This window comes from Phaenicophaeus curvirostris, chromosome 6 (genome assembly GCF_032191515.1).
Source record: "Phaenicophaeus curvirostris isolate KB17595 chromosome 6, BPBGC_Pcur_1.0, whole genome shotgun sequence".
Taxonomy (NCBI): domain Eukaryota; kingdom Metazoa; phylum Chordata; class Aves; order Cuculiformes; family Cuculidae; genus Phaenicophaeus; species Phaenicophaeus curvirostris.
This window is the reverse complement of record NC_091397.1, coordinates 39,955,308-39,978,936: the sequence shown is the minus strand read 5'-3', so window position 1 is coordinate 39,978,936 and position 23,629 is coordinate 39,955,308. Positions and strand designations below refer to the sequence as shown.

General features: G+C 39.4%; 1 protein-coding gene across 2 annotated transcripts in view; it reads left to right on the top strand.

Annotated features, from left to right (window-relative positions):
• Positions 1-23,629, top strand: part of ELMO1 (engulfment and cell motility 1) — a 311,923-nt gene that overhangs the window by 42,075 nt on the left and 246,219 nt on the right. The window contains exons 1-4 of one of the 2 annotated variants that reach the window (XM_069859886.1): positions 8,574-8,588; positions 8,934-9,083; positions 21,761-21,801; positions 22,862-22,934. In XM_069859886.1, the coding sequence (XP_069715987.1) occupies positions 9,006-9,083; positions 21,761-21,801; positions 22,862-22,934 (192 nt within the window). In that variant the 5' untranslated portion in view covers positions 8,574-8,588; positions 8,934-9,005. Of the gene's footprint in view, positions 1-8,573; positions 8,589-8,933; positions 9,084-21,760; positions 21,802-22,861; positions 22,935-23,629 lie in introns of those variants that run through there. The other variant, XM_069859885.1, reaches the window with a different exon arrangement.

The following is a 23,629-nucleotide window of genomic DNA, read 5'->3' as shown; positions in this document are numbered from 1 at the left end:
GGGGTAATGTCATGTTTCAATACCCAGCTCTCCTGTCACCAAAAGTCGCATTTAATATTGTTTAACAAGCTTTACACAGGACGCATCTTCCCTAGAAATGGGCTGGGTGAGCAGAGCATTTACACTGCTGCTATTTTGTAGTCAAGTTTCTTCTGAAGGTTTCTACCATCCCTCCAAAATATCCTCTATGTTCTGGTTGCATGACCCTGGAACTTGCACTGTTTTTGGGCTCTTTAGTATCTTTTTCCCTGTATCTTACTTGACATTGACCTTATTGGTTAACCTGGCTGGATAACAGGGAAGATTGCTCACTTATGCAAGCTCTTCCTGATACAGAATTACAAACGATAGCCCCAAGGTATGTGTCAGCATTGAAAGGGAGGGTGATATGTGATAGGGATTTCCCTGGAACAGTGGTTCCAAGCCTGCAGGTACACAGACTGAGCAGTACTCAGCAAAGCAGGGTGGGATCAGTGTTAAGGATGGGTGTTTTCACAGTATGGTTTTTGGATGTGATTGTGTCCACCTTTGTTTCTTTAGCATTTCTGCATCCCTGTTTTTCACAGTGGGTTTAATAATGTCCATTGAAATGCCAGATTAGTCTCAACAACACATACTGTTTGGAAATACAATCTCTTTAATGCGGTATAGCTCAAGTTATTCCACAAATTTTAGGTATAGACGAGGTCTCTAACAGTAACTGCCATATTTTTTTCCTGGGTGGCTGTCGCTCTGTTTCCCATTTGCAGTCCTTTGTTTTGCTGAATGCCCCTCAGAGTGCTGGCATTGGGAAGTTCACAAGTGATAAGGCCAACTTGTTCTTCGTTAATATGAAAGTATGAACTGGCAGAGAGCTAGGAGTTTACAGGGGTGGACTCAAAGACTGTAGAGTGTTGAGAAGTCCAGAAAACATGGGGTGTTTTGACTGTTAGCTTTTTTAATGTACTAATCTCACCAGCATAGTTTCTCTTATACTTGCTAAGAACACCACTATAGATGGAGCTGCTTTCTGCTGCAAGATTACTGACAGGTGGTTTTTTTCCTTCTCTTGGTTTTTGATCTTTGAAGAGCAATGTCAGTGCCTGAAGCAAAAAGCTGATGTCTTCAAAACTTTTATGTCCTCGTTAGACTCAGAAATAGTATCCAGTCTATCTTTTTGCTGTTTTTTTTCCTTCTAATGAGTATGATGAGCATCAGGCTCTTCTTATTCACTGTGGAGTATCAGTGTGCCTCTTTTGCACAGTAGTTTCCTTTGCAGAATGATTTATTTAGAAAATAATTTTGGGTTTTTTTAGCCTTTGACATCCAGGCTGTGCTGTAAGTGAACTTGGTTGTTTCCTTTACTGTTGCCCTCTCTTCCTCCATTTGACTGCTAGCTTACTGACTGCAGCATTACTTTCTCTATATGTGTCATAAGCATTGATAGGGTAAGAATTTCTTTTTTTTTTTAATATTGCTGCTTCACCTTGCTTCTAGCAGGTAGTTTAAAGTTTCTCCCGACCTTGTATCTTCTTGTATCTGTTATCTGCTTGGGGATATAACCAGTCATAGTTGTCTTGATTCAGCTTCTACTGAAGTGAAGCAATAAAGCGTTATCACCTCAACTCAAGATGCTTTTGTGTTCTTTCTAGCCGCATGATTTACCCAAATGCCAGGAAAGTCCCACATACCATAGCTAAATTATGCTACTGCTAAAGGAGAAGGTGGACTTTTGTTATTTCTTTACTCTTAGTTATTTTTATTATATTTTGACTTTCCTGAGTCACAACACTTTTGATGAACTTTTCCTGTTTCTCTTCAGTGTATTTTCAACCAACCTCTCATAAACTTATTCTATTTCCAGGTATGTTGGACTCCTTTAGGAGTGTGCTTACTTTAAAAATTAGAAAGAATCCCATATCCCCAAAAAACCCCAAACATTTGCATCCATCTTCTGGAGCTGTAATATTTACCATTGCTATATTTTGGTTATTTCACAGCACCAATTTTCTTTTTTCTTTCTTCTCCCCTCCAGCTTTCTTATTGCTGAAAATTCTCATTCTCACCTTATGACCATTTCAAAACAGCAGCACTACTGGCTAAAATTGAGGCTTCATCTTTTTCTGATTACTTCCTTTTAGCCTCTCAGGTTATGTTGAGTTTGCCCTGAGAGAGAGGAAAAGAAAATTGTATTCAGCTGGATTCTAAGGAATACTTTTTGTCTGCTTGCTTCAGTTTAGAAACATCTGGAGTACAGCCCACTGATGAGAAACAACCCCAAACAAAGCTGCAAGCCCTGATAAACAGTGAAAAGTTTAAGTGGATTCTAGCATTTTACTCAGAGTGCTGTTTGATTTTTGTTTCTTTACTTGGTACCTGCCATGTTCTTCAATTTCCACATGCTAGGCAGGTAGTCAGCACCTCTGAAAAATCATGCTATCTTTGTGAAGATAGGTAACCTTGCCTCTTTGACTGTCAGGTTGTTGTTATGGTAATTGTCATGAGTTTTGGGGGGTTTAGTGTGTTTTCTTCTTTGTTTAGGGCATTTTATTTCTTGGAATAGTATTTTGAATACTCGAGTTCGATGCTTTCCCAATCTCTAGTTTGAAGAGCTCAGATATCAACATCTTCAATTAACACAGCATTTTTGTCTGAGCGCATGGTGTATGAAGCTTAATTAAATTGCCAGAAAGTTCAGATACCTTAAATAATCAAACCCAAGTTTTTAGTCCTCTCTCTTCTGAATTATAGACATGTAACTAAAAGTTCCTTAGAAGGAATGCAATCTTCCAAGAAGCGGGGGAGTTCAAGTTAAATAAGTACCTGAATTTTTCTGGTATGCTTCAATATGTGCTTTAGAAGCAAGATCAGACAGCCTGCTTGCTTGTATTCTGAGTATATCCAGTCTGTTGTGTTTTCTTCCAACTTTTCTTTTCAAGAACCTTTTAAAGCCTATTTTTCTCCCTAGTTTTGAAGAGCATTTTTTTTTTTTAAAACGAGCCTGTCAATGACAGTGAAACTTGAACTCCATGATATGCTTTCGAAGGAGAGAAATAACAGGATTACTGTGGGAAAGACAAAATAGTTGGAATGAAATTGTGAAGAAAGATTATGGATATGTGAGAATGAGGCAGGTGGTAACCACATGAATATTCACCATCTTTCCTGTCTTCAGCAGTGACAAAAACCTGTCCTGTTCTGTACATTTCACACCCATATTCTTAATTTCCTCCAATACTAGGTTTCCAGGTATTTTTGGAGAGGAAAAATGGTGGACCTGGAGGGTCCAAAGCTCATTTTATCATAATATTAAATGGTGCGTTTCTGGGCTAGTGATGCATTATTGGCCAGCAGATTGTCAGTTCAGCATCAAAGAAACATTCCCTTTCAAAGCAGTCCATCAACTTCCCAACTGTGGAAGTCTGTCCAGTAGTGTCTGGTCTTCCAGCAGCGACAGTGGCTACTGCAGAGGGGATAACCACCCTCTAGGGTTGGCTGCTCTCCAAGATCACCCCCTCTTTTCCATCATTTACTATAATATAGCTCATAGCTCCTGTAACCTTCCATTTGTGGGAAAGCATTTGTGGATTTTATTGACCTAGGTCTGCTGGACCTTTGACCCCTGCCTACTTCAGGGGTGAATAGCACTGAATGCGTAACAAAAAGGAAGAAGGTAGCATGAAAGCCTTTTTTATGTATACAAAGTGTACATCCAGCCCTCTGGCTTCTTTGTTGTTTTTATTTCTTGCAGAGATGGTAGAGCATGTTTACAGCTCCTTAGACTCATCTGTTCAGTCATGCAGTTTAACTCCAAAAATAACTCTCTTGGGGGATATTAATCCCAGGCTGGATTATCTTTCTAAAATTGTTAATCAGACTTGGTCCCTGAGGGACCTTCCAGCTGAACTTGCCACTTGCTTTCTGTTTGCTGGGGCTGCAGAGCCCAGTGGAGGAAGCTGAGGAGGTTTGACAAGTGGCCGTTAATTACGTAAGGTCCTGAGCAGACAGACCTCTCTTCCTGCCACTGGTCCCTACGTGGCCAGCCAGGGCTCAGCCCTCCCCTCCATTTGCCTTGTTTCACCATGGAGAAATGCTATGTGAAAACCTCTCTGTGAGGGGGAGCAGGGGCATCTCCACCAGCTCCAGCTGATTCCTATATATGCTGCCTTTTGTCCAGGGAGGCTTTCTTTTATTAAATTCTTAAACGCACGTGACATTCCTTTGGTTGCTTTTTAATCATTAACTTCTATACTCACGCCGTACATGAAATGACCTGGTCTAGTGTTTGAGTATTTATCTCTCCTCTGAAAAGAAGAAATGAGCTGTTGTAGGCTGCTGTTTTCATATTTGACTAGAACTGCAAGTCTCATAGCTCCTATTAGCCTGCATTTTTCCTCCTGTCTGTAGAGTAAGAATAGAGTATATTTCTTGAGAGATGTGCTCTAATAGCTGTAAGTTATTTAAATTACCTTGAGTACCTTGTATGGAAAGTGCCAGGGAAATTGCAAAACAAGTTTAAAAAAAAAAAAAAAGAGCTCTACTGAGAACTTATTTTAATACATGGGTAAAATCCCATTTTACACATGCAATGCATAGGTAGAAGGGGAAAATTCAATATGTTCTGCTGATACAGGTGCTGAATTAATTCCTCGGAGCCAGGCAGGTAAACTGGGAGCTTGCGTGTGTGTGCCAATGGATTTTGCATGAAATTTAACATACTTTGATTTCCAGCTTGAGTGTTAATTACAATGACTTAGCAGACCACTGGACTTCTTGCATAGCATAGTTGAAATGCAAAAATATACTGTATGTGATAATAACAAGAACTCTCAGAATTTGTACTTTTAAATGGGCTAAAAGAACTGTTAACTAACTATAAACTGTTACATCTCTGAAAAACCCTATTGATGTAAAAAAGTGAGTTCAAGTGGTAGGGATGTTTTGGTTGTGGAGGGTTTTCCCTCATATTATGAAACAGTGTGTTGCTGAGCATGGAAGTTGCTTAAAACCCTTCCAGGGGGTATTTATATGTTAGGGATAACAATAGGAAGTTGCATTTCTTTTCCTCAGACCCCCTCTCCCACTTCATACACTTCTGCCTGCACATGCATCCTGTTGCCTTCAGATTCTACACTGAAAATAAACATTGTAAAAATGAGTTGCAAAGTAGCTCTTACTTGTCAGTGCTTCTCAGAATCCCACTTGGAGAGAAGGTATTGCAGGTCCAAAACTGGTTCTTCATTCACATCATGAAAATTGCTTACTGAATTGGAATTCTTTCATGCCAGGGATTGTGCTTTCCATGTTTTACTGTTTAGTGTCTTAACACACAGTGTAGCACTGGAATAAAGAGTAGGTAATTTGTAATTGTCAGTACTGCTGACTGCAGAATTTTCTTTGCAATCATGATTTTGTGATGACAGCTAAGCATCTGTTTTAACCTAAAAAAACATAAAAAAGAATATTTGTTTCTGTCATTGCCACATAGATAGAATGAAATTAAAGTCTGGTTTTGATCCTGCATTGGATTTGAAAGATTATAAGGTACGAAAAAAGTCGGCACATTTGACTAGGATGTCCACTGAGAAACACCAAGAAATTTGTGGTGATGATTTTATATATGCTTTTCGGTATTCAGACTACACTAATATCCCCAAGTTGGTCTTCTCCTAGTGGTAGAACTACATCCACTTGTATTAGTTAAAGATCTGTCATTTTGCTTTGTGTTTTATGACTGTACAGGCATACCTATATTAATAATTATAATTATGTAGGAGATCTCTGCTAGCCAGCATTAAAAACTAGTCACATTGAAATTGTCTTCGGAATGCTGTGGCAGACTTCTCTTGCACTTTGCTTTGGAATGCAAATGCTTATTTTCATAGCTGAATTTGATTAACTTACTGTCAACTTTCCTTTACTCTTCTTCCTTAAACCATTTGCTTTCTCCCTGTGTGACTTGTTAAATGGACTACAACTTGCTAGCAAAATGAGGGTTGGTGCCCAAATTTGTATGTTAAGAGTTTTCTGCAAATTTGTTGCTACATGATCTTCTGCTTTCATAGTCATTGTCATTGGTCATCATCAATGTTGTCATCTCCAGTATTCATTGCGAGAGCCTCATTCAACCTGGCTTTGAACACCTCCAGGGATGGGGGCACCTACAACTTCTCTGGGCAACCTATTCTGGTGCCTTACCACTCTCACAGTAAAGAATTTCTTCCTAATACCTAATCTAAATCTACCCTCTTTTTGCTTAAAACTGTTACCCCTCTTCCTATCCCTGCACTGCCTAATAAAAAGCCCCTCCCCATCTTTCCTGTAGGCTCCCTTTAAGTACTGGAAGGCTGCTATAAGGTCTCCCCAGAGAGAAGTTACCATGCTCTGAGTTGCTTCCCTGTCTTCCCAGTTATCTTCCCAGTGGGTGTGCCCATGCGTTAGGTGGAGTCTGTGGTTATTATAGGTCTTCCTTCCCTCTCTGTAGATATATGGCCTAGAGATTATTTTTTTTCATGAAAATTGCAGGAGAACCAAAATGGGAATAAAACTGTTGAAAATAAGGACTTACTCATCCAAAGCTGTCCGCAGCAAAGTGCGTCTGACAGGAGCTGCTGTCACTCTTTGTGTTGTGGCCCGTAGACTCAGGCTGTGGTGCCATGCCAGGGAATGCAGGGAGAAGTCTGTCAGTCAGGTACTGGGTCAGCTAGCTCCACTTGAGCTCTGCAGGCAGTTTGATACCGAAATGCTGCCAGGCTGAGACCACGGAGAACTGTTCTCCTGAGGAGATGGGAAACGTGGTCACTGTATGTGTGGGAGCAAAAATGTGCCAGGGTCTCAGTTTCATCTGACTGTCAAGGTGGATTTCAGCTCATTGCTGCCAACAAGTCTTGCCTCTCTCCACATTGTGCCACCTCTGTGAAGCTCTTTGGCTTGGGGAAAAAAAAACAACAAAACACAAACAGATGACCGAAAGTATTTTTTGCTGGTTGGTTGAGTCAGTGCGCTGTGCAGCAAGGGGAGCACCCATGGGAGATGCAAACGGCAGGAGTGTGAGGTGTCAGGGGAGAAATGCTGGAGACTTGCATCCGCTCAGGCTCTTTGGGGGAAAAGCTAATGTCTGACTACTCTGAATGACCAGTAAGCCAGTTGCATGCTTTAATTGAGTTTATTCCTGGTCCCTGTGACATCCATCACATGTAGACAATATCACTTTGTTTCTTAATCACGTTGTTTCAATGCACTTCCTGCAATCCAGTCTTATTTACAGACCCATCTATTGTCTTATTTACTGCCTTGTGCTTTGCTTTGCGGTGATGTGTGATCCTGTCAGCATCAGAACTGCCATTGTTGGAAATAAATTGCTGGAGTTTAAAGTTCATAAATTGCTTTCATAGTATGTGTTGAGAACCCTATGTAAAATGTAGCAGAGCTTGCAAACACGGAGGACTAGATGTTTTCAGAGTAGACCAGAGGACACACAAGAAAAAAGGAGAGGTAGAGCCATATATGTGAAGGCTGGACATACTCCCACTTATAAGTGGTATGAAGCGAAGGTAAAATATGTCTCAAGGAAGGGATGCTTCCATGATTTTGTTCAGGCTGATCTGTGTTCGTGATTCTGCTGCAATTGGAGAAGGGTTGTTAGTTGAAGCAACAACTGATGGTGGTCAGAGCCTTTTTTTGCTGTACCTGTTTGTGGTTTTTGGATGTCTGATATATTCTGTCAGCTCATCTCTTGCCTTAGCTCGTTCAAAGGGTATATGTGCAAGCATGTGTCCATGCTTTCACCACTTCCTTCTCTTTTCTGCTAAGAAGTTTGATTGTACCTCTGGGGATTTCTACAGCTTCTCTCATTTTGTCATACATGCTGGCGTCCTGCTGGGTCTTGGCAGAGCATGCAGGAAAGCCACGGTCAACACAAAGGACTTAGCAAAGCAAGCAGGAACCTTACAGCCTGCAGGAAGGTGCATGGGTTGTCGTTTCTGAGAATTGCAGAGCTTTGCTACTTCAGTGGCTGTCCTGCTACCACTGAGCTGGGAGAGGGGTCCAGAAGGTTTGTTTGCAAGCTCAAAAAAGGCACTACAACACTTGAATAATGTTTGTTGTTATTGTGAGGTTACAAACTTTGATAAACCAGAAGTCGGAACTCATATTCTGCCTAACATGAGGATTTGGTCCTTCCCTTTTCCTTTCCTCCCCCGAAATTCACAGTCAGCACTTATTTGGCATGAGATCCTATTGATATTCATATTCTTGCAGAACGATGACGTTTTAGGTAGCTGATTATATCACTCTTAATGTATACTATATCCTTTTGCATTCATGTGTCTGAGATTTACTGTAAAGAAGTGTTTATATATGTGTATCTCTGAATCTGTTTGGTGAGGATGTGTGTGTGTATGTATATGTGGAAACTGCTGTGTGTTCTGCCTTCTTCCTGACATCCTGGTTGCTATAGTGCAGTGATCTATTTGTGAACACCCAGAAGATCATTGCTATAGTTAAAAGAAACAGTGTTTCCTGGCCATAACTTCCTGGGCAATCTCTTCTCCTGGAGCGCCAGCTTTTACGGATTCGGTCACGTTCCCTGGGATTCCAGGAGCGACACTGTAACAGGAGCTTCTCCTAGTTTGTCGCTTCTCCCCACCAGTTTATCTAATGATATTGAAAAATAGTTTCTCTATTTAAATCTAATGCATGTCTATTATTCAGTGTACATTTCAGTGCTTCAGCCATCTTTCTAACAGACTGACAAGCTCTGCAATGTGTTGTGGTGTTGTGTCCCGTGTTTCCTTCTGTAATATGTGTCGTTCTTCTCCTCTGGCCCATACATACACACATATGTTTTCATTCACCTGCCCAGCCAGGCAAAATGTGGGTGAGATGAAGCGGCAGTACCGGAGTTCTGTCTGAACTGCTGTATTATTATTTTTTTTTCCCCTTTCTCCCTGCAGGTGTGAATGAGAGAGACTCTCTGCAGTATTTAGTGTCCAGTTGTACTGGCTCCGAAGAACAGCAGCGTCGCAATGCCCCCTCCTGCTGATATAGTGAAGGTGGCGATCGAATGGCCAGGTGCCTTCCCCAAGTTAATGGAAATAGATCAAGTAAGTGCTTGTGTATGTGTGCTCTGGGCCCTGTGTGTAAATAAGTTCTTCTCTGTGTGTGTCTCTGCATTTATGTTTACTTAGATGCACACGTATGCTGCTGTGAATGTGTGTGTGGTAGAAGGGTGTTTTTTATAAAGGATGTAACCCTCTTCCTCTCTTACTGCCCAGTGTTTTTGATGTGTTTAGCTGGGAGGGGTTATTTGGTTTTGGGTTTATTTTCTTTTTAAACAGCTGCTTAAATAAAGCATTTACTGCTTGTGTGACCCACTTAACACTTTTGTGCCTTAGTTTGTTCAACTGTAAAATTGTGGTAATGTTGTTACCACTGGGTGGATAGTTTTCAAATTCTCAGTTAGGGCATTGCATTTGGAGTAGGATCATACTGAATGGCTGCAGCAAGAGCAGATTTTGGAACTTTCATGCTGCACTGTGGGCAGGATGATCTTTGCTGTTCCATACAGGAGTCTCAGGGGGATGTTGTGTTTAGCTGGTTATTTCTAATGCAACAGCCCCATGGATTGATTGGAGGCAGTGGTCAGAAGCTATCAAATTAGAAATTAGGAATTAAAGATTGTAGGAAATGAGGTGGGGGGAGGGGGTGAAGAGCAAATCAAGTTATACAAGTGCAGTATCTTATGTCCTGGACTTCTCTGAGATGGTTTTCATGGTGCATGTATTAATATTAAAAGCAACCTCTTTAATATTTAACAGCTTACCCATAATGTTTTGAAATCATACAGCATGTTACCTGTTTAGAATAATAATTATTTCTGTAAATAGCATTCAGAGCAAAGGAAGGCATTTCATAATGTGCTTTAGACCCTTCTGTATCTGGGGACCAAGTATATTATAAAGTTCTGTTGGAGAGGAGAAAATTAATGCTGAAAATATTTATTGAAATGGGATCCTAATTTCTTCGTGCAGTGCAATCAGTTTCACTTCTATTTAACCCTTTTTGTGATATATGCCTGGTAAATTCCTGTGTGAACTATGGAGAAACATGGTACTAGAGGGTGGCTGGAATAACAGCAGAATGAATTTTAGGCATTCTGAAAGCCCCTTTAGAGGAAAGGGGTGTTTCCTAGTGGTTAGCACTTTGTAGTTTGATTTCCAGACCTGCCAAGCTTCTCCGTTTTCATTTGCTGAAATTTTCTAGTAAGCATATATCTACAGATACAAATCTTTTGCCTTCAGGAGTGAATAATGTTTTACTTTTTTGTGGTTTTTCTTTTTTTTTTTATTATGTAATAAATGGTAGACACTGCACACTGTGTTCAGTGAAAGATGTACGTTAGTCATGATGAACAACAGCTTATTGCCACCAAGTACAGTGGGGACAAAAAAATTAAATATTATGCAGTCTCCTTCCAAGCAGCTGTAAAATAATAGCAAAATGATTGGTTTTAATTTACAAAATGGCTTAAAGTGACTCTCAAAAAACCCTCATACTTTGTTTGAAATATTATTTTACTGTCCTGGAACCTTGTTTTTGCTTTTATTATATAAGACTTAGAGGGTATAAGAAAGACCAATGCTTCTGTGACGTAGAACTCTTCCAGCCCAGCCTGCCAAGTTGTCTGCAAGCTTCCTCATGACACTTTATGGGGAAGAGGAGGAAGAGAAAAAATAAGGTTGAAAGGGAGAAGGCAATCAGCAGCCTGCTTCTGATGCAGGGAGAAATGGGGGAATGAGGTTTGAGGGTATGATCCCTCACCTTTCTGACATGGAAAATACAGATATGGTGACAAGAAATGAGGATGGAACAGAACATCCCATCCTAATACCCTTACAAACAAACCCTCACATTTACCTTTTTCAGGCATAGGAGCAATTTAAGAGTGAGCCCTGAAAACAGAGAGTGTGATACATGTTACTAAACACGCAGCTCTGCTTTTGGTTCACTTAATGCTAACTTTTCCCAATCTGTTTCTTTTAAAACATCAATTTAGTTGAAAAGCTGTAGTGGAGATGATTCATACCTCAGATGGCTAGCTGTCAGAGATGATAAAAAGGAGGAGGGAAAAGGAAGGCAGAGAGGAGAAATGACTTGCTCGTTGACCAGACATTGCAGCCAGTTCCTGTCTCCCAAGTGGGTTCTGCTCATTCAAGCACCATTTGACATTTATTCAGAAAATCCTAAAAACTTTACCTTCCTCTCTTTCTGATCCCTCACGAGGAAGAACAAAATCAGTATTTAAAAGAATAGCACTTCAGTTTAAAAAGAACAACAAAAAAACCAGTATAGCATGATGCAAGTGTTTTATCTTTCTGGATTCTGAGGGTATTCCAAATACTGAAGTACAAAAAACATACAAAAGATTGAGGAAAATGTGGGGGGTTTTTAATAGATTGTTTGTTGTATATGGTAGGTAGCATTTATTTGTATTCAGCTGCACTGTATCCTAATTCACTTGCTGTGTAGGTGCATATTTTGCTCAGCAATTATGAGAGTAAAATATTTTCAAAATGAAGAAATGTCATTGTCAAAGCACAGTGATTAACAGTGATGCACTGGACGGTGCTGGGCCTGAAAAAAGAGCTCGCGAATATTTTTTCCACCAAACATTATTAAAATTTAGATTAAAAACCTCCCTTTCAGGTGCATGACAACTTGGACTTTATGGGGCACAGAGCTTTTTCTACTTGATGCTACCACTAAATTTCTGTAGGTTTGTCAAGTTGGATTCATCAGTGATGATTTTAACTTTAATGATACAAAACTAGTCTTAACTGACTTAGAGTGACTATTTGTCTGCACAATTAATATGTAACTAAGTGCTTTTCAGAACCAGACTGTGTGTCTAACCTTTCTTCTCATTCTTTAAAATGTACTATTTGACGTCAAGGTTTTACAGCTGCTTTTTTTCCTGTAAAGTTGCTTTAAACAAAGAAGGGGAAACTGCATATTGTTTACTGCCCTCTGTTGTACCAGGTGGGGCCTAATTAAGTTGCAGTAAACCTAGAAAGTGGCTCTTGCCTCTATCTGTTAAAGCTGGTTTTAAAGCATGTGCAAGCTAATGTAGTTTCCTGCTTTCTCCTTGAGGGATGGACTTGACCGTGTTCAGTTATTTTCTTCCAGAATACGTGGATGTTTATAATTTGTGTTTTCACTCATTTACGTCACTTTCCTCAATTACAAATCTAAAAAATAATGTCTAAATTCTTCCCCTCTGCATAAACCCCTACTGGTTATATTAGTACTGTGGTCAATGTTAATTTTTATGTGATTATTACTTTAAGAGCTGTGTATAAGGATGATCTTCCACTTTTAAGTCTTCCTATCATGTAAGGGGAGGAATAGAAATGGGTTGGTGTATGAATTTGCATCAGGAACTTGTTGTGGAGTGTCTGGGGAAGAAATGAATGGTAGTTACTGGCTGTCTGCTATCTTCTTCTCCCAGTCTTCTGGGTGATTATTCTGGAAGATGTGTCTTTACAGCTTCACTGTTCCTGCTGCAGGGGAAGCAGCTTTTGGGAGGTGGATGTTTGGCAACAATAACTATCTTATCTTATCCCATTCGAATACTCTGTTGTGTGTTAACAAAAGTTGTACCAAACTCAGACTTCTTTAAACTCAGGGATGAACTTCCTCACCATTGGAGGTGAACACTTCCTACAGAAAGGAACAGTTTGTAATTACACTTGGCTGAACAGTCTCTTCCTCCAAGTTTACTTTTATCTGTGAAATCATTAAGTATAAGTTCATTTATCAGATGTGAATCTTTACATGAGCCAAAAAAGAAAGAAAGTAGAAAAAAAAGCTCTGTTTTCTTTTTTTGAAGCATAGATCTGGTACAGTGGGTAAAATTTACGGGAGCACTATCAAATGACAGTTTCATGTTAATACAATGCAGTGCAGCACATGGGAGGGATCATGGGCTGCTTTACATTAATGCTTTCCCTAGGTTTAGGATTAGTCAGCAAATTTAAGAGAGTCTTTCAAGTTGTCTCTTCTCTTCTGCCAGTATATGCTATAAATGTAATTCTAACTGTTTTTCTCTTCAGAGATGTCATTGTACTTCACTCCATATTAAAAGGAAACCAGTAAGATTATTTTTAAAAGGAAACTTCCAAATCATTTTGGGTTTCTGACCTAATTCTGGACCCTTGGGGATTGTTAATTGATTTAGTGTAGCCTTTCTCAAACTGTGGGGAGAAATGTGGCTCAGAAAGGAATGTGACATCTTTAATTAGAGAAAAGAAAGTGGCACATCACTTCTCCTGTGTGTGTGGACTAAGAATAGCTGTAGTTTCTGCAAGTGCTGTCACTAGTAATAGCAGTATACAGGTACAATCCTAGCATGGCAAGTCTAAATGTATGCAATACAAGTGAGCACCAACATCATTCAAGTGGTGAAGAAAAAGGGGTATTGATGTCTTTCTGTATCAAAAGCTGTACCATGAAGTGTCACTCCCTGTGCTTAGTTGTGGCTCCAGACTGACTTTCAAAATCAAGGGGGTTAGTGCTAAGGGGTTAAAGGAGGAGAGAGACTCTTACCTCCTTCCCACAAACATGCAAAATTCTATGAACGTTTATCCAAAAAGCATAACAGTATTGCAGTAGCTGGAGCTACTGAAGCTTTTTCCGTACGAATATTGTGACGATTTCCAATGCTATTGCACACCATGAGTTTAAAGTAGTTAAGGGAACTGTCAGTGCCTTTAACAGCTGACAGGATCTCAGTTTCTTGAAGACACAGGACTAGGAAGCAGCTGGAGATGAATCTTAACACTGACTTGTAAAAGTGTTCCCTGGCTGGATTTGCTAGTAGCAGCTTCTTTCTTATCAGGTCAGAGAAGAGAGTTGGTGCTTGAGGCCAGCCACTATCTCAGCCTTTCTGAAGAAGGACTTTGCTTGTAGCTCATGGGAAACTTACCTGAAGATAGATGAGCCAAAGGGTGGCTGCTTTTTCAAAAAGATTGTGAAACACTTGCTTAGCTTAAGCCAATTTGCTAAAGGTAGGGCTTGTTAAAATCAGCATTTAGATGTTAAGCAGATGTTAACAATAATTTAATGAGTTTTATTTCTTTTTGTTGTACCTGTCAGTATTTCCACTTCATAAAACGGAAGCTGAAACTGTTCATAAAGCAGATACTAACCAACATGTAATCATAGTGAAAATATTTAACATTTTTATAATCCTTTCAATTTCGTTACCATCAAGGATTGTTAATACAGGTGGTAAGGAAATCATATCCACTAACTTATTGTGCTTTTTTTTTTTGTTGGACTAATGGAAGATCTCAATGCTTTTTTTCTTTGAGGAAAAAAAACCCAAAACTGTTCAGCCACAAGAATAACCTTGAAAGCAGTAATGCGGATGTTTTGATGCATTGTATGTAATGCAGTGCACTAGCACACATATATACATAGACAGTGCTTTGTTAACATAATGAACCAATCACTGTTAATTATAATGGGTGCCAAAACATATGATTTATTTTATTATGTGACTGTGGGGTTGGAGTAGTTATCATTAGAGCTCTGGTTCTTTGCTGTGGTGGCAACCTTATCGTCACATGTTACATTTTATTAGTCTGGCTTGTTCAAAGCCACATTCTTACTGGTTGATGGGAGTCTTTCAAGGCTGCAAACTGACACCCTGTGGTGCTTGGCTGAATAATACTTAAAAACTTTGTCATACTCTTGAATACAGAGACAATAGCAAAGCTTAATAGATCGAAGAGACAATAGTTGTGAAGAAGTACTAGAAAATGTAGAAGAAATTGGGGAAAAAGTAAATATTTACTGAGTTACAGTCTCATGGATGCTCTTTATGCTTTCTACTTGGTGTTGTCTTGTTATGAAACATTAATTAAATGCAGTAGACTGTTCAATATTTTCTTATAGAAGTGCATATAGAGCCAGGAGATGCTTGAGGTCTGGCAGAAAGTGTTCCAGTGTTCCTTATCTCCAGCATAAAAGATGTTCAAGAAATAACATTTTAGGAAAGAGATTAAACACTTAATTAATTATCTCCTTGGCTTTTTGAGTGTTTTGTTTGGGGTTTTTTCTGCCTCTGACTTTGCTTACCAGAACCTCCCTGTTGCTGCCTGAATTTTGCTGCCGGCAACTGATGGCGTTTTCAGGATGAAGGCTGAACATGACTAAGATTACATCTGCAAATTTTTTTTAAGAAACAGCAGGAGCCTCAAATTTTAAAAGTTAATTCGGCTATATTTAAAAGAAATATGTAGTGATGAGATTCCTGGAGTTGTGCATCAATGAATTAATTACAAGGTACTTCATTAACATTCTGGCCAGCTGGAGTACCCAGGCACACTTTATGATTCAATTATAGTCTCCTTTTAGAACTTCAAGATTGTAGTACCAAGATGTGTAATACTAAAAATCCCACAATGTAAATTTTTTGTGCCTTCATGTAGAGACTTTTCTACCCTGGTAGGCCTGCAGAGTGTCAGTCATGAGCTGTGGGTTTGGGGTTTCTTCATTCAGTTTTCAAATGTATGCTTGCCTAATAAAGTGGTGTGTGAAAAGCCACATCTTAAAGCCCTGCTTTGTATTTTATACTGTATTTTAAATATGTGGTACAAGGATGTTGCATGCTGTAACCCACATGTATTGCCCCCTAGGTGTTTTAGGACTCTTCAGTACTCTTGATTGGGAGGTTTTGATGTCCCTGTTTGCAAAGTACTTGAGGGAATAGGGAGTGTTATTGCTTGTTAGGTCACTAGATGTGGAGTAAGAAGTTTCTGTAAAATTCTGTTGGTGGGGTTTTTTTGTTTTATTTTGGGGGTTTTTTGGGGGGTTTTTTTAAATGACGTTATGTTTCACTGCTTCCTTGTACAGTCACTGTATCATCCCAAACATATGTATGGAGCAGTGCTTCAATCTGGTGAACTACAGATTTGGGAGTGAGGATGTCTTTGTGGGGAGGGAAGGGATTAACTGAGGAAGCTGCAGTTGAGAGTGAAGGGGAAGAGAACATGAACATCTGGGTTTCCCAAGTCTTGTCTGCTCTTTAGAACCCTTACTGCTATATTTATACCAAAGTATTTCCATTGACACATTGAAACTGTTACCTTAGGTGCTGTGAAGTGAGCCAGCTCTCTCCCATCAGCAGACTCTACTTGTTGAGGGTTTTGCTTGTCAGCTCTCGGGTGTGAATGTTTTCTGCTTTGGATTGTGTGGCTGCACCAACAGCACCACATGGTTACCTGGTCTTTATGGTCTCTTTCGCTGTAGTGTTCATTCCCTCCAGTGCTCCTCTGAGTTAAGGAAATCCCTTCTCCATCTTTTACAGATGCCCAGTGCCTAATTAACAGGTTTGGTCTTAACTAATACTATGTTGTAGTCACTGGAGAGAGTTGATTCGCGAAGTGGTTTAGAGCAGGTTGAGGAGTCTGAAGCCCAAACCTTTCCAGTACTTCCTTCATTTAGGTGAAGACCTTGCCTCTTATGTCATGAGAACCCAGCAGCAAAGTAGTGAGTAAAGGCTCCAGGCTTACCAGCATCTGGTACTGTACAAGCCTGCTTCTATTTCTGTAGCCCCTGGTGTATGACAGTAACAGGTGAAGCCCCCACTGATTGTGAAAAGAGGTGTTATTCTGTTTTTTAATAGCCATAAAAATGACATTTGTACTAAAGGTTTGTTAGGAGACTGCTAGCCATAATTATAGACAGTATAATGTATTTACTGGCTTGACAGTCTGTTTTTTGACAGATGTACAGATCAGTAACAGAACTTTTTTTTTCTATGGTGAGTGTTTTCTGCTAACAGATGTGCTGCATCTGCTGTTTTTTCTGTGATAGTCTTAATGACAGCAAGGGTTAAGGGTTTTCTTGTTACTTCTGTGATTAAAAAGTGTCAGCCAAGGAAAGCGATATCCCAATCATTGTCCAAAGAAAACCACTCAACCCAGAAAAAGATAAAAGCAGTGCGTCTCTGGGACTCATTTGAAAAGGAGAGATGTTCGACCTTTGCCCAAAAGAAACATTTCTACAATTCCCTGGTGTAGCACAATAAAAGTATATCAGAACTGCATGTATAACATAGATTTCTACCCTGATTTAGGCTTCTGTCCTCTTCGCAGCTCATGGATGCACATACACACATGCACACACACACATTTGCTATTTGATTTGGAAGTGCTTTATACCCAGGTTAGTGTACTGGTAGCTTGAACAGGACCTAGGGCTTGGTCAGCACTGGTGTGTTGAATGTTCTGAGTTTTCTTTTGCTCATCCCATGATTTCCCTGGAACAAAACAGTGTCTTGGACTCACCCAGCCTAAATTCTTGCATGCCTGGACTTAGAGTTTCCTGGTGACTGGTTACTTTTATGAGGATACCAAGGTGTAGGCATGAAAGGGTGAAACTAGTGAGAAAATTGTAGTGGGAAATTTCAGTCTGTATTCTGCAAGTTCATAGACTAATAGAATACCAGATTGGAAGATACCTCAAGGATCACCTGGTACAACCTTTCTTTGCAAAAGCATGGTCTAGACAAGATGGCCCAGCACCCTGTCCAGCTGAATCTTAAATGGGTCCAGTGTTGGGGAATCCACCACTTCCCTGGGGAGATTATTCCAATGGCTCGTTGTTCTCTTTGTGAAAAATTTTCCTTTTGTATCAAGTCAGAATGTCCCCAGAAGTAACTTGTACCCATTACCCCTCGTCTTTTCCATGTAAAAGTTTAAAAAAACATTTAAAGTACTCTAGAAGTGCTATGGAATATTACATGAGTAGCAAAGGCAGGTACTCAAGAAGACAAAGTTAGGCGTCTGTGTGCATCTGTAGTGTACACAATCTGGAGACAAGACCTGAGAGCACAAAAGTGGTGAGTAGGTATTGGTGCATGATGGATGTCTTTAAGGCTACATTTAGCCAGCATCTCAGATACCTGTACTAACCAGGCAATGCAGATAAAGCTTTATTGGGTGTATAAATTAACATAATTTCTAGTGCTGCTTATGCTTGGTGTCGGTGGCAGGATTTCTCTCCAGATAAGCAAAGCAGTAAGTTGTGAGGCCATAATGCCTCGTTGTCGTTTCCTGCTGGATTTCAGACATCAGTTTAATACCTGCCCTAGGAAAATACTTGCATACTAACCAGTGCATTCAATGCAGATGGCTGTGATATGTTAGCTGAAATTTATCTGCTATAAGGAGCATAACATTTTTTGATTTGTGTTATTTCATGCCTTTACAGCCACGGCTTGTTTTCTCAGAGCTTTAAATGAGTGTAAGAGCATGTATAAAAGCATACTTTATTTTTACTAGTGTAGAGGACCAAGTTAAAAAAACAGAACTAAAAGACACTAGCACAAAATATTCATTTTGATAAAGGAAAAATTTTGAAATAGTTTTGAACTATCTGATTGTAAGGTATTCTTTGAAGTACATTAATAAGGCGATCTTGACTTTTCAGGCTGTAAATGTAACAAAAATATATAAATTTTATAAGCATATTTTTATGAAGATTAAAATAACAAAACCGTCAAGTGTATTCTCTTTGACATCAGGCAAACATTTACAGACAGGTAAAGAACCCCATGCTTTTGAATGCCCTGCTGAGTGGATTTACTCTGCAGAGAATGTAAATGGGCTTTTACCTCATCTTTCATGGTTTGAAAAGAAAAAAAATGTAATACTTCATTTTTGTTTGTCTTCTAATACTGAAACAGTCCTGTGTGTGCAGTAAATAGTTACACCCTGTGACTGTTCCCTAAGCATGGATGTGTCTCTTAGCAGCCTTCAGTAACAGGACTGCAAAGGGATTCTGGACACGGCTGTGAGCTGGCTGGGAAGGGTTGCGGGAGCTGGTGGCTCACCCACGTGTCACTCCTGGAGCAAGTCAGGGTTTTGTTGGTGTGGAGGCCTGGCAGTGTGCAGTCAGAGTGGCAGAAGTGCTGCCTGCCAAAGCGACTGCACAGCAGGAGTCGTGGCAGCCCTCATCTGCTTTTTCGGTGACATCCCATTTACAGCTGTGAACAGGGTGCTGGTGACAGTTTATCTGCTTAGTAGGGAAGGGAAGGGGGAAGAATTTTGTCTGGAGACGTCTGTGTAGGGGGAGTGTAGCCCATGGGATGATTAGGAGCAGTGGCTTATTAGGATTGCAGTGGTATTTATTTTACATTTGTTAATTTGCAAAGTGCTATCAAATTACTAATTGCAAATCTTGTATCCCAGAAGAGTCCTCTTTTTTTCATCCTGTTGCTGTTAACTTAGTCACATCAGTGCTGTAGCAGTAGTGCCAGAGACAGACAAAGCTGTACTATGAAGGGCTGGCTGTATCAATGATTTTTATTATTGAAGATCCATTTTGTTATAATTTTTTTAATTGTCTCTTACAGATTCTAGTTGATTTGTTGTGATGGGGTTTTTTTCTGTTTTGTCTGAGGTTTTGGTTTCAAATAATGTCGTATAATAAAGTGAAGGTGGTATAGAACAGGAAAAAGGGGAGGGAGACGAGTAGGATTGAGAAAAGACATAAAAACTGATGTTGTAGGCGACTTAGAAGTACCAAAATAAGGATTTGGAAAGTAATTGTATCCAGCCTTCCCAGTATTTGTATTATTACCAGTTTGGGTTATTAAAGTGTCTTTTTGTCATAGTTTCCAATCGGAAACTATAGTTGCTACGGGAAATAATGGGGAGGACAGGCAGTTGCTCTTTTGGTCCTCTGTTTTATTAAACCTGTTAGGTTGTATCAGTTTACTTTGTAAAAGGAATTGACATCCCAGATACAAATTTTGTCAAAATAGGGAAATACTAGACCAAGACCTGCAGAAGCATTCTGAAGAAAGATGGGAAGGCAGTGTGCAGAGCTGTCTCACCCTCAGGCTGGCACAGGTGTTCTCGATGGCAAACTGGCATTATCCTGCTCCAGAAAAACCTGTGCTCCTCCCTCTGTCCCTCCCCCGAAAATGTGTTTTCTTTTCCTGGGAAAGGATAGAGGGAAGAGAGTGGTTGGAAGCAGGGATGCTTTCACAGGACTGCAGAAGCTACAAAACCCCTCAGGCAGGAGGACAGCAGGTCAAAGCAGCTGCACATAAATGACACAGTAATCCAGACTGAGGAACTGATCAGCCTAAAAGATTGTGGGGAAGAGAATGCTCTCTTTCTTTCTTGCATGATCTGCTTGCTCTGCTTCACAGCCTGGCTGTGGCTATGCAAACGGCTATGCTGTGGAGAAGGAACATGTTGGTTACAGAATGGAGCACTTACGTATTTCTTGCCTTTTCTCCCCTGTGCTCATATTTGCTAGTCATTTAGGTATATAGCAAGTCAGATGAGGAAAACGGTCTAAGTGAAAACTATTTATTTTCCTTTTTACTAGGCCTGGTTTTTGTTTCATTGGGTTCCCTGGTATGGATCATCTGGGTGGTCATATATAAATAGTAATGGCAGGATGGAAATCAAGAATTGAGACAGTATGGCAAGCAGGGATAGGATCATTTCAGCAGATGCTTTCATTCATGCTTGATTAAAATGGTTTTATGTTATGTTTTTCGCTTGTTTATAAACTGGCTTAGTTGATTCGACTATTGAAATAACAAATTCTTCCCTGGTCTTGACCTGACAAGGGAGTCCCATCTCTGGCTTTCTGTCTAGGCAGTTTAGAAAACAAATCCAAGGGAGAAATAATTGTCCTTCCGTATGATACACGCTGCTACTGAGTTGATTTTTAGCTTAATCAGTTTTCCATACACATTAATGGGAAACAGCTTATTTTGACAATTTTGGTTTATGGGTAGTTGTGTGGTGGGTTTTGTGTGTTTTATTTTGTTTGCATTTCAAGATTTCAGTGAGCTGTGATTATTGGAAGCAATTATAGGGGTCCTATATGCTGTTTAGGTGATTTGGGGAATTTTTATGAAGCAAAAGATCTGTGTGACATTGTGTGGTCACCCAATATTGCAGAAAAATGGCTCAGTAGTCGTCCAACTGGTGAAATGTGCTCTGCTTCTTTTTGCCATGCAGCTTCATCTAGGTTTTGCTATAAAAAAAATGCAGTTTCTTTTACCCAGCAATCTTCTAAACACTTGCACATGCACCCTGTGTTTATAGCAACATTCATAGCATTGCAACATCTCCGGACTAGACTCTTCCTACTATTTTGGGACTCAAAGCAACAGAGCTGCTTTCAGTCAGCCTAAATGCTTGTGCTCACAGATGTAGAGAATAAAGCAGAACTGATACATCTGGGATCATAACACCTTCCAGCTGTCATTTTATCAGAGGGGAACCTGCATATATGTACTTAAGAGCATTACTGTCATAATATGACCTTATCTGCAAGGGACAAAAGAAGGTTTAAAAATATTGGAAGTCTTCTTGCTTCAGATGTTATTCCTGGGGAGTGGTCCTGTTGATATCTGAATCTTCTCTTTCTGTTGAATAATGAGATGCAGTGTATACAGAAGACCCTTTGATTTCTCAGTTGATAAGCTGAGTTGATGCTGTATTGGCTAACATTGATAAAAAAGACTGATAATGTCACCGTGTGTATGTGTAGAATTTCTGCCTTTATAGATTATCAGACCATAGCAGCAGAAAATTTTGGGGTTCTATCAAGCCTGATATGAAGCAAAAAATGAAATAGTACTAACTCATTTTGTTCTTTTCGGTCGGTGGTTTTGGAGTTGTATTTTAAGCTCAGGACTGTTCCAATTTAGTGATTTATTTATTTTTTTCTTTTCCTTAACCAGAAAAAGCCACTGTCCTCAATAATAAAAGAAGTCTGTGATGGGTAAGTTCTGCCATATGTACATACTAGATACTATACTTTGAGTTATTAAACCAATGAGAACATAATTTTTTCAGAAGAAAATCTAGATATCCTGTGTGCTTAGTCCTTAGTTTCTTAAATCTTGTAGTTGCTCTATCTTCAGATTTTAAAATTGCAGTCTATTTTGGATTAATTCCTTTCAAGATGAGGTTCTTAACAAAGCAGCCCCATCATATGGATGACTAAGTTAGACTGTTTGTTGCCTTTCTGCGCAGAGATGTCTTTTGCCCACTCACTTTATGCTTGTGGTCCTGCAGTTGATGCCTTAAGGAACAGACATAGTGGCTGTAGCTTTGATTCTTGAGCACTGGGTCCAGTTGATGTGACTGACTGACATGAAACTGAAATGTTATCACAAGTCCCACAATGTGAACTAGTAGTAATTGGCTAAGAGAAGTATTTTGCTTTAGTTTAAATATGTTAACATTTTGGGACAAAAATGCTATTTTAATTAAGTACTACCACACAGGAGAAACTAGTTTATACTCATTAAATTCCTGCTGAGTTAAGAAGGTGGTATTTTATGTGTAATGTAATATATTTAATTTAAAACTGTATATGTTGGGTATTGTATAAGCTAGCATAAAATCCTTGTACTGTAAATTTTTTTTTGTCTGTTTTAGTGATCTTGCTTACTGCAAGCAAAAAGTATGGCATGAATTCATATGGAATCTGGAATGAATATCAGATCATTATCTCTTTTTTTTTTTAGCACTGAAGTGTCACTGTAGTGACAAAGTAGTTTCTCTTCTTTCATCCCTGTGTAATTTCTGTCTTGATAATGGTCAAGTTTAGGGCTTTGTTTCAGATATGCAAAGGGAAAAATCTCATTCATAGGATATATTTGTTTTCCCATTGTAAACATGCTTTTATGTTAAACATTGGATCTTGTAATTGAAAGCCATGGGAAAGTATGAGTAATACGTGGGAATGACAGGCACTTATTTGATCATAGTAAAGTTATGTAAAGGATACTTTTTGAGATTTTAAGATTTCATTTTGTGATTAATTTATTTTTAAGGTGGTCTCTTGCAAATCATGATCAATTTGCGCTGCAGCATGCTGATAGTTCTAATTTCTATATCACAGAGAAGGTAGGTAAATCATTTAACACAATTTTTTGCATAGCCTATCAAAATGCCGCAATAACTTATTTTAAATTAAAATATATCAAGTATACAGTATTTTCCCTGATGTGATGGCTGTTAAGAGGGTGGGTACTGGAATACCTGATTCAATGATTTTGCATGGATTTCTTCTCTTTGGAAAGGAAAATAAGAGTTCGAATGTGCCAACACCTTTATGTCTGTTCAATTTGAGACTTAAACACTGAGCCCTTCAGCTTTGGTATTTGCGCATGTTTAGTATTCTGCTGACAAGTGCTGTACAGGAAATTGAAATATGTAAAACATGAAGGGCTCTTTGAAGTCTGATGAGACCTTCAATGCAAGTTACTTCTCTCTTTGACTGATCAGGTAGAAATAAGTTTCAGTGACTGTGTAATATTTGTGGCTCCTTCCTGCCTGCTGTCTTGTCTTTTTCCAGTTCTGTATGTTATGTTGGCTTATTTTTCTGGTCCCCAGATAGCGTGGCAATAGATGATTCATGAAGCGATGCAATGATTTCAGCATAGAGTAACGAAATGGCTGTAGCTGTAATAAAAATGGAATGTCTAGCCCAAATAAAGAGGACACGCTCATCCAAATGAGACCAAGTAGTATATTCATTCCTTGCATTAGTGATACAATTGCTGAAATTACTGAAATTATGAAACTTATTTGTTTGGAGG